We start from the raw sequence: 11,717 nt of genomic DNA, 5'->3' as shown, positions 1-11,717 counted from the left end.
GTCAATAAAATTGTATGTCACTATCTATGCTCCCTCCTCATAGAGCTTCTTTAGCTATGCAAATACATAAAAAAAGAAAAAGAAAAATGTTTGTACATGTGCGTACATGCACATGCATATGATGGCATGAACATTGTAGTGTTACCTCTGGGCGACTCTTTTCTTGCTTCAATTTGCCATTCAAGAAAAGAAAAAATTATCTACACACTCATATCAACTACAACTCAGCTCTATGATTCCCAAATTGGTGTTTTAGCTTCATGCTAGGTCGCTATACTCTTATTGTTCTTTGAACACTCTCAGGACTTAGTCACAAACACAACCAGGGAAAGGATTTGCATAGAAGTATTCCTCATGCCTTGGCAAATGTCTGACCGCTCTATATTGTGGTGCTCCAATCCTATTTTCATGTAGCCTCCTAACCTCAGATGAAAACTCTTCCCAAGTCAACTTACCCTTGTCCATTTCATCAATCAGCTTCACAAATTTTTGCCTGCAACAACAAGATGAACCCAATTTAACAACTTTCTAAGTTATGGTCATTTAGTCTAGATGAATCTACAATAAAAATAAATTTAAAAAAAAAATCTAAATTGAAAAAGTTTCACTAAAGACAAAAAAGCACAAAAACCAAACAACCCAACTACTAGATGAAGCCTAAGTATTAGCGAATTATCAACCATACATACTTGTCAGGATTGATGGTTTTTCTGAACCCTTCGAATATCCTATGCCCACGAACGGCCTTGGCCATGTTTCCGTCATAGGTATAGATAAACACATCACTTTCAAGTGCTACAATATAGTCTAAGGCAGCAAGCTGATTATGAAAATCCTTGAAAGGTTTCAACTCTTCCTCTGTTGCCAGATTTGAGTGAGAGTATATGTTTGGGTACTTGGCATGGAGCGCTGCAAGCCCTTCTTGTCCGTAAATCTCCCCTGCAACTATGTATATTTTGGTGGCAGAAGGGTACCCAATAGCCTTGAGAAACACCGCTGCCTCTCTTGGGGTCATTGGGCATTTTCCTTGGACTCGTCGTTCTTCCCCTTTAATCCGTTTCTGCTTCCAGTGCCTTACCTCGTACCTTAGTTTGCGGAGCTCCTCAGACTCCGATGAGTTGAGGCTATGACTGCAACCGGTAAAAGCAAGCATGTCCTTTTCATATCTACAATTGCATTGGCAATTTGTCATGGCATGGCATGGCATGGTTGATGATAATTGAACAACATTAGAAACTAAGAGATAGAGATGCCTATATATAATTTGAAAAGCTAAGCTAGGTTAGTTTTGTAGAAGTACTAGTTAGATATATGGTGCCTACCTTAAATGGAGAGCAATGTATGGTTCATTGTTTGTTTTAAGTCTATTAACCAAAACCTTTCCAAGGTGCTCAATTTCTTCTGTGTATCGAAGGGCCTCATACATTGCACGACACCTGAGCCTTTGGATTGGACTAGAGAGGCCATTGTTAGCTAGGCGTGAGTCAGTATGAGTAAATTTCATCACCTTGTTCCGTTTTAGCAATGTGAGTAACTGTCCTCTATAGTAACCTGCCTGCACTATGAAAATAGAAATGTAAAAACACATTTTCATTTTTTTAATTAGAATCTGAATTCGAATATGAATCTAAACAAATCAGGAGGATAAATGAAGTTTTTAAAATGTATAATGCGTGCCTTTGACCAAGAAACAGGGGCTTTGAGAAGGGGCTTCACATTGGCAAGTTGTGGGGGAAGAGAGTCTACCACATCAATATCATCTTTTAGTGCCCTTATGAAGTGCTTCCAATCAAAGATATCTTTAAACTCACTGCAAACATGTTTTAATATTGTAGATAGAAACAATGATATAATTAACTAATTTCCTTTCTTCCTTTTATTGTCACTAGATAGCTAGTTGCCTATATAATGTCTACCAGAATGCTAGTATTATTAGAATATGTGATTGTGAAATCACCTAGGGTCTGTCCAAAATGACTCATGATCCAACGTAGGAAGAACAAGAGTAGCATTCATGATTTTGGCAACAGCAACCATATCACTTATCTGTATTTTACACAATAACAAATAATAATAAGGAAAAATACTTTCGAGCAAAATAGATGATGAGATTTCAATAAGAGTCATACAACACATATTATAATGATTAATTTTTTATACTTGCAAAAAGTTAGAATAATACAAAATCATGTGTCATCAATGCATTAGTACAATACAATATAATGCATAAACTTTTTTTTGTCCCTCTATCCTAATTGACTGACTCACAAACTTCTAATCATGTATTGAGATTTTTATGTTTCTAGATTCTCACATGATTAAATGAATGTGAGTGAATTTGGATAAGGATAGATGGATTTTGGGACTGAGAATCTCTGGTCGAAAGTAAGGTCCATTGCACTCATACAATGATAACAAGTTATTTGATATGTAACTTTTAATATAAAAATTTAATCTTTCAAAAGTAGTAAAAACTTGTGCAAGAATGCGAACATTGGAAGCATGGAAGTTGACTTCGCAAATAACATGGAAGAAAGCTACTCACCCCAGTTCTCATTTGATTTAATCCACCATTTGCATGAATTAGAATATATCCATCTGTAGCAGTTCCATTCCCTACAACAAACAACAACTCACAAGTTAGGATGCCAGGAAGTAAATAAAATGTGGAATTGTAATTAAACAATTGAAATCTACGTAACAAGTTGTGGTGTTGAAACTTGTGTGGACATACTTGTTTCCTTAGGTGACCGATCTATGCATTTGAAATGGTTGTCACTCATCGGCTTCCTCCAAATTTCAAGAGTCTAACAAGTAGAAACGAAAGTAATAGAGGGATCATAATTAAGTAATCAGAAATAAGATCCCAATTAATCAATTGGTTACTAATTCAATTAATCCGAATCATGCATTTCATTAAGAGATAACAGTTTATTTCTTGTCACATAGAAGACCTTTCTCCCTAAACTATGAACTAATAAGTAAATAAATAAATAAAAATTGACCTCAATTGTAACCACTAATGAAACAAATTAACACTATTTCAAGCCTAGCCCAAGGGGTAGACCAATGGTCATATAAGCAAAAGGTTTTAGATTTCATTTTTATTCACCATTAAGGTCAATTTTGTATTTATCTTTGATAATTGCTCGAGAGGTGTACGATAGGAAATTACACTACACGTACCTGGGGACTAGTCGAGCGAAGTCCTGAATGCCCCTGTGATAAAAATAAAAATAAATTAATTAAAAAGACAAGATTTCATATGAAAAGGACCTAAACCATAAAGTTAAATAACTTCCAAAAGTATAAATCAACAAAACAACACCGTCATAGCAATTAGAATTTAAATAGTGAAACGAGCACTAGTAAAAATATAAATTTCACTTTGGCAATCCAATCCATCGAGCATCTCAACAAGACAACCTTAAATTTTGTTAGTATGATCTAGTAATAATTTATCATGTAAATAGAAGATCAAATATTCAACACATCTTAGTTCATAATTCATCGAAAAACCTGAAAAAACAAATCTAAACTCATACCAAAATCAAAATGAAAACATAGTTGGCTATATAGAAACCGAACCAAAGCCACAATGCTGCATTACAAAAATATTAGGGACGCGAATATAAAACAAATAAATATTTTATTTATGGAAAAATTTATGATATGTACCCTAGAAAGGGGTACATCGTAAGAAAGTTATGATTTTTTATGATGAAAGTTATAAATGCTTGTGGTGTATGTTATGTCAATTTGTGATAAAGGTTACGAATGATTGATTTATTGTGCACCCTAAAGTGAAAATAATACTTTTTGTGGTGAGTAAAACGTTGTACATTTTCTAGGTAAGGAAAGTTATGTCGTTTTATGGTTTATATTACAACATTATGTTGTGCTGTTATAAAGTGCATACCATATGCGCCCTTCCACGGATGCGCATAGTAGCATCTCCATTTACTTATATATAAGTTTGCGAGCGCCTATAATTGGTTCACTAATTTATTTTTGTGCACTTGGATGTTAATTATGGAATATAAAAACAAGTAATTAAACAAAAAAAAAAAATTAGTTTTTTAATCAAAAATAATGTTATGATAATCACTTATTTATTATTATTAATTTATTAGCTCATGTATTACATTGCATTAGTAACATAGTGAACTATAAGAAAAACTAATGAAATCGAATAGAATCAACCATTAGAAACCAATCAAAATTTCATGTTTTGGTCAAATTGATTGCCCAAAAGATATAGCATGTTTCGGTTCTAAAAAGTTTTACAATAATACGAATCAAAATATTATATCCAAAAAAAATTATATTTTGATTCTTTGAGCATTACAAGATAAGTGACCAATGTTATATGTTTCAAAAATAAAGGTTAATGAAATTTTTCTTTGCTGATCAAAAAAAAAAATAAATAAATAAATAAATAAATAAAGGTTAATGAGGCACCATTTATAAAGTAGCCATGTCCTCTCTCTTCATTTATTCTCAATGTGGGATTCCATATGCCGTATTTTAATAAAAATGTTTAATGACTTCTTTGAGTATCTCATTTGCAATAAATCAAAAAATCAACAAAACTTCAACTAACAAAATTAAAGTTATTGGTTGAGTGCTAAATTTTTCTTCAACCTCGATGGAATTGAACTAATTACATCCTTTTATCATTGTGGATTAGGATTATCTATTTTACTTTTCTCTACAATGATCTTATTGTGATAATCTTACAGTTCATGTTTAAAGTTGAAACAAAATGGCATCGTTTTGGAATATATCGTTTAAAATGTAAGGGCAGTAATTTAACATTATTTTGATTTAAGGTTAAACTTGAACTGTTAGATTATGTATTTTGTTGACGTGTGTCAAGTTATAATAAAAACCATGGCAACATTATTATAGAGAAAGAACGATAGAGAGAATGTGGTAATCTTCTAACACCAAATAATTTGCCTATATCTACACATAAAAATTCAAAATCATATTGTAAAAAGAGTGTTTGACCGTAGACTGATTATTCATGAGATTGGCAGGGTGGCCACCATCCTCCACCACAACATTTTGAGGCATTGCAGAACCATCAATGGTCCCTGGATGTATCAGAAAATCATTCGCGCTCGTCATTTCATCCAATTCATGCATGCCATTCATGAGTGCAAATTTCACAAATGTGGTAGATGCCACCAACAACATTAGAGCTCGAAGAACCCACCGGTTCAGGTTTCGTCCTGGCCTCAAAAATTTTAACATGGAATGTACCCTCTTTCGCAACACGGTGCAACAACCCACCACCACTGGAGAGCGATGGGGATGGCTCTGCCCAACAACATACCCACTTCCCGTACCATCTTCTTCTACAAATTCAACGCAATCCACTGTTCTTCTTCTCGTCCTACTACCGCCACCACCGGTGGTGGAAGGCTTGTTGCTTCCACCCTTCGTCGGTGACATATAGAAAAATGTAAAAAGAGAGAGAGAAAAAGAGTCAAGAGGAAAGAGATGAAACGAGAGACATGGGATGAGGGAGTTGAAGAAGCTTGTTGTGAAGAATTGGTGATTGTTTTGTTTCCATATTCTATTTCTCTCGGTTATTACTAACTTCCAATTGAACTATTGTTGCACCTTTTTCTGAATTTGGCTCCGAGATATGAGGCCATGCATCTCTCTCTCTCTCTCTCTCTCTCTCTCTCTCTCTCTCTCTCTCTCTCTCCATTAGTTTTTTTTTTTTTTTTTTTCTTTTGTTGGCAAGCCAAAGAAAGAGAATCTTTAGGGAAGGAAGGCCATTGACACAAGTGGAGGCTAGGGTCAATTTATGATAACTAGTCATAGGATCATTTTTTTGTCCTCAAATCTACATTCATTGGATCATGTCTTGAGATTATCACACTTCTAGATTTTCAATGATCTAATAGATGTTAGTGTTTTAAGACAGATGGACAGAAAGATTTGGGAATAAAGGATCATTAGCCCTAGCGATAGGATATTCCAAGCATCATTGATTAACTTGTAAAGATCATGCCCAGGCACTCCCAAAATGAATAGTAGATTGATATATTTTGAGTTTGAATACTCTTGTGTTTTCTAGGGACTTCATTAGTATATATGATTTGTGAATGATTTTGTGTGTTCGAAATTTACTTTGTAGGAATGAATCCAATGTGACTTGCCACAGAGGAGTTTGTCATCGTAAAATAAAAAAAGGTAAACAAATGCTAAAGAGCAATTTCTATTATTTATGTTACATTTAATTGTATTTTTTTTTTTAATGTATGACATTGTCAGAAAAATATTTCCATTCAAAATACTACTATGTGGCCCCAAGAATGAGAGTTGACTATAACTATTCTATCCTTGGTTTTATATGATTCAACTTTGAGTGTATGTACAAAATTGTAAAAAATTAGCAATGCATTTCAACCTTATCTTTGCTTTAAAAAAATTCCTAACTTAAATATATGTAAGCTTTGAATTGGATTTTAGGTTGATTGTACATATTCAAATCTCTAATTTGAAATCTAAGAACCGCCAATTAAGTCAATATATATTAAAAAAATTTCATTTTATTGTACTTTTGATGTGAGACTTCACAACTTCACACACGTACTAACTAAAATTGTTTATTTTGTTTGTGGGAGCCGAATAAGAGAGGACTCAGATAGGCCGAGTACACATTTACAAAATCTAGGTATATATTATATTCGCCCGTCTCTTGCGTTCTAGGTGTCGAGTATCCTAATCAGCCATAAAGCTGGTTGAGCGGAGGGCCGAATAAAAGTAAGAATACAACAAATAGAAGGCCGAATGAACAATCACACGACGGATTAAGAGCAGGCTATATCCTGAGGACCAGAGGCATATATAAATAAAGGAAGAGCAACCAAAAAGAGGTATGTGAGAACTAATACGCTTAACTTAAGATACAAGTAGCCAAGAGAGTATACACTGATTTATCTGTCGGAGTGCTAATTCCGGCACCCCCAACCGGAGTGCTCATTCCTTTTCAGGTTACTAGCTGAGAATCTCGAGCGTCTCATTGGATCAAAAGAATATTTCCAAACCACCTTCCCTACATTGTTCAATTCAAATTTGAAGTATCATTAGAATCACCCAACTTATTAATCAAAATTTTATTTGGCTCCAATAGGAACTTGAGAAATGGTTTAGCACTTTCAAGTGCCCACAATATGGTGATTTTTGACAAAGATGATATCGTGATTCATAGCCTATGTTTGGATACAGTGTTAGAGAGTGAAAGATTAAATGAAAGAAGGGCTAGGCCCAAGGTATGCTTCAAACAAGAGAAGGAGATTATTCAGGATGCAAATCAGCACAGTCAAGCTTTGGGGTGTGCAAACTAAATGACAACCCTACTGCTGTTAAGGCTATTTCCACTTAAGATATATGGCGCTCCTTTGGCTCTTGTCATTTCATTCAATTTGATTGGCATAGATGTGTCTCTTTAGCTAACAAAACATGGTCGACTTAATTGGTCTTTATTTTCCAGTATATCTCTCATGCGCAACTTTCTCTTATTAGGCCTAAAAGGATTCAGCCTTTGGAATTGGACCTAGTTTTTGACCTGTTTCTTTTGATTAGCCCAATCTTGGGATTCTTACTCTCACTTTCAATTTCCGTCCAGCCACGACTTGCTCATTTTTGATAGGTCTGGGACTAACGTCAAAACAGTTGTCCAACATGGAATTTCGTATTTATAAACCTGATATTGGACTGATGCTTAATGATCACTTTGTGGTCATTATTCTACTCTCTTTAGGCCATGTGTTGAGCAAACCCAAAAGGTCACTCTTGGGTCATAATGGCATCTCTCATCCCTCTTTAACTTTCCTTAAAGAACCATTTCAGGACTGTACGTTTGTTTGGTGCCTCTCTACTCTCATTTTAAATTTGTTTTATCATATTCCAGGTGTACTCTTGTATGCATCTTCAACAAGCCTTCATATTTGTTGATTCCTTAGACTTAGTAGCATTCATCGATGTTGCTTCACTTTTTTCTTTTGTAAGTTGCTACTTCTCTCTTTTAATTTTAACATTTGAGATTATTCATTTTTCGCTTTGAATCATGAGTCATCTCATGAAGATGCTAAGTTTTTGTGATGAAATTGAGCATTTTAGGACTTGGTTCAATATCTTAGACGATGTCGTTATTCAAGAATGATAACAACATCCTTAAGGGCATTAAGGACCAGATGCCTTGGCCTTTAATCATTATTGTCGAGGGTAGTATGTATTTTCCCCTTCACCCCTTTTGAGGGAGGTCACGTCCTTCTATAGCCTTCCCAATTTCTAGTTTGTTTCTAATTTTTTTTCATATTGTTATGGGTGGTATTGCCCTAAGCAATCTTCTTGGCGTGATCTTGGTCTTCCTAAGATCTACTATTGCTACTATGGATATGCAAAATATCACCCAATCTACTAAAATTGCCCAATCCGCACCGATCTACCTGCTAACCATAGATTAATTTGATCCACAGTTTAAAATTTATAATTCGTCTTTGAAACTACTACGTCCTGCTATAGTTAACACCTATATATATATATATATATATTACTTCCAATGAAATATCAAAGTAAAAATCAATATGAGAGAGATTTGAGATGTGAAATTTGGTACAAATTACAGTTATATATATGAAAATTATTATGCAAAATTAGTTAGTGTTATATATATCTATATATAATTATACAAATTAGTATTATTTATTTTGTAAATACTTGACAATTGTTTAAGATTATTCTTCAATCAACTAATAGGTTGAAACAGTTCAAACCGCAGTTTGGTTATAGATAGCAAGTTTGCCAATCTACTAACAATGGTTTGGTTTTAATTTTATTCTCAAACCACACTGAATCGCACCATGCACATCTCTAATTCTTATAACCTTGGTTGGACCAACAAAAAGGGTTTGAAATATTATTTCAAATCCTAAGTGGTGAAATACTAGCTGTGGGCATCGTATCTTTTTCAAGTCTAAGGCCCATTTCCCATACAAACGTTGGACTAACTTGCTTTAACAACAAAGAGTCGCCACTTAATTTTTAAAGAGGAATTAAGAAACATTTAATGACAAAAACTAAGTTAAAGACCAGTCTGTCATAACCAGAAAATTTCAAGAGTCGGGTGCTTAGATACAAAAGGAGAAGATCATTTACATGAAAGCACCCCATTTTGCCTAATTCGAAGATTGGCCTCTACTCACTTCTATTTTATGATTTTAGTAGTTAATTATTTCATACAATCTAGTTCAAGCCTAAAACCTTTACTAACCCTAAAGCTTTGTGATTTGAATAAAAAGGAATGTCGTCTATTTTAAATTTAAGGAATAAAGCCATATTTTCAAAAAAAGGGTTTTTCAATGAAAAAGCGGATTTTATCAATCCATGGCCATAAACCTAACTCAAAATGAACAACATTCACAAAAAACATTCAAAACAACTAATTTTGCATATAAGAAGGATTTAACTTGGATTATTGAAAAGGACGATGCAACAAGGACATGCATATGTCATGAGGATTTAATGGACTTACCCAGATTCCCACCTAGGCGTCTTTCATGCAAAATAGAAAATAAATATGGCCTAAACATACAATTAATCATACAATAATGAACCTAGGCCCGTTTTGTGGCCACTAGCATGATGCTTATGCAAGAAATGAAAAGAAAGATAATGATATAAGCTATCTACATGATTATTCAAACCGAGCCTAAAACATGGTTTCTATATGATTACATGGTCCTAAATATGTTGTTCTAATGAAAAGAAAGAGAACATGCCAAATAAAACAAAAAAAACAAGAAAAATAGGCAAACTGCGTGATGAGATAATGGATGAATGCTTAAGCTATGACTAACTACTGAAAAATAGGGTATAAAGGCTCTAAAAATAGGAAGAGATGAGAGCTTTACCTGCTTGTTTTCAACAATTGAAGAGCACGAGAAGAGCAATCAAGAAAATAAGGATTTCCTTGCTTGTAGGCCTCCCTCAAGTTTAGGTTCCGAGCTTTGTTCAAGTCTCCAAGCCTTAGAAAGTTTTGATTACTTTAGGTTACTGTTAGGGTGAAGGAATTTTCGGAGTTAAGGGTGTAAGAGAGGGTCTCTCCCTCACAAGCTCTCAAAATGTCCTTCAAAGTTCAAGAATTGCTAACCTTTTAAATGAGGGAAAATGGTGCTTTTAGAAGCACTCTTAGCTTAGGGAGGAAGCTAGAGGAAGCTGCTAGGGTTGAGCATTGGTTTCTCCCTAGCTCCTCTCTTAAATTCTGCATTGCCATCCTTGCAAAGTTTACATTTCTGTCTGTCGGGGGAAGGTGCGACCACACAGAGGAAGTACGGCCGCACAATCTAGCTACGGTCGCACCATGGATGTGCGAGCACATATACGGCTAGGGGTCCAGGTGTCAACTTTGCAGGTTAGGTGCAGTTTTGCATGGCTTTTGCCTACTTATGGCCGAATTGAGCCTAAATTGTTCTTAGATCGATGTTTTTGATAAAATCAGTCAGTAATTTTGGAAAATACAATCAATCCAAGTGCAATCGGGCCTCTCTTACTTCTTAGGGTTTAAAATTTGGCTTGTGGTTGAAAGTTTAGGGGTATTTTGGCCATTTTTGCAAAAAAGTTAGTTTTTGGCTGAAATAAGAAGTAACAGAAACTTTAAGCAATTTTCAATATTTTAAGGATGAAGGTATTACCATTTCATTATTGAGAGGCCTACAAGCACCCAAAGTCTTAGGGTCAGTTAAAATTGGGTGTCACGATCAATGATGATGCTTTATTCAACTACGTCATCCTCGACGAGCTACAAAATTAGAAGTGTCTTTCATGCCATGAACATACCTTTCTTACTCTGAGGATTTCGAAGAAACTATCTTCAACCTTTCTTCTGACGCAACCAACACCCCAAAAATCAACACCTAAACTCCATGTCTTACAACCCCATTATCTTACAACCCCACCTACCTAAAGCTATTTCTTATGTCGCATCTAACTTGAATCAAATCTATTCATTAGGAGATGATAAGGATAACCCATTTGATTTCAAAGACATGAAGCAAGTTAGGGAAGATCTCGCTTAGCCTAAAGCTATAATGATGACTCAATAGACCCTGAATGGGACTTTAAGTACTATTTGCAAGATAAAAATATCCACAAATATAATTGGCTTGAATTAAACGTTATCATGCATACCTAAGAAGGCCGCAACTCAACTATGAACGAAGAGACTTCCTTTGAACTCATGAAAATCATTATTGCATAAATAGAAGGCATATTGAATAACCCTCGAATTCTAGTCACCATTTTATAATAATAATAATAATAATAATAATAATAATAATAAGAAGAAGAAGAAGAAGAAGAAGAAAAGAATCATGTGGGAAAATCTGAATAGAAATTAATTCCAATGTTGTATCTCTTAAGTTAAAAGGGTGTGTCCTTTTGTAGGGTCATAACTTTTAAAGAATAGTTGCAACTATTTTAAAGAATCACAGCATAATCTATAAATTCCATCCCCTTCATTTTAGGTATCGAATTCCAATTCGTTTATACCATCTTCTTCCTCCTTCTAAATTACTCTACATATTTTTAAAAGTCTAGAGAGTGAGAGTACATAATACAAATTGGTTTGATGTGCACACAAAAAGTTGTACACTTTTTGTGTGTGGTGATCATGTATCTTGGAGGCAAGACGCCCA

At 34.4% G+C, this 11,717-nt stretch overlaps 1 protein-coding gene across 1 annotated transcript; it reads right to left on the bottom strand.

Annotated features, from left to right (window-relative positions):
• Positions 1 to 262: 262 nt before the first annotated feature.
• On the bottom strand, positions 263 to 5,460 carry LOC114286640 (O-fucosyltransferase 28). Its single transcript, XM_028229818.2, has 9 exons — positions 5,014 to 5,460; positions 3,187 to 3,219; positions 2,735 to 2,807; positions 2,546 to 2,616; positions 1,958 to 2,046; positions 1,678 to 1,810; positions 1,323 to 1,555; positions 690 to 1,166; positions 263 to 493 (listed from the first exon to the last, which is right to left on the bottom strand). Exons 1-9 carry the CDS (start codon positions 5,458 to 5,460, stop codon positions 307 to 309), a joined length of 1,743 nt encoding a protein of 580 aa, XP_028085619.2. The 3' UTR covers positions 263 to 306.
• Positions 5,461 to 11,717: the final 6,257 nt, after the last annotated feature.

The sequence above is a fragment of the Camellia sinensis genome, chromosome 8, assembly GCF_055761805.1.
Source record: "Camellia sinensis isolate YWXY chromosome 8, ASM5576180v1, whole genome shotgun sequence".
Taxonomy (NCBI): Eukaryota; Viridiplantae; Streptophyta; class Magnoliopsida; order Ericales; family Theaceae; genus Camellia; species Camellia sinensis.
The sequence above is the reverse complement of the archived record's forward strand: the minus strand, read 5'-3'. Positions and strand labels throughout refer to the sequence as shown.

Coding starts and splice junctions, on each gene's coding strand:
- LOC114286640 (XM_028229818.2), bottom strand. CDS start 5,460: ATGTCACCGACGAAGGGTGGAAGCAACAAGCCTTCCACCACCGGTGGT. Junction 2,047..2,545: donor TAAATCAAATGAGAACTGGG/GTGAGTAGCTTT, acceptor TGTAAAATACAG/ATAAGTGATATGGTTGCTGT. Junction 1,811..1,957: donor TCATTTTGGACAGACCCTAG/GTGATTTCACAA, acceptor ACATGTTTGCAG/TGAGTTTAAAGATATCTTTG.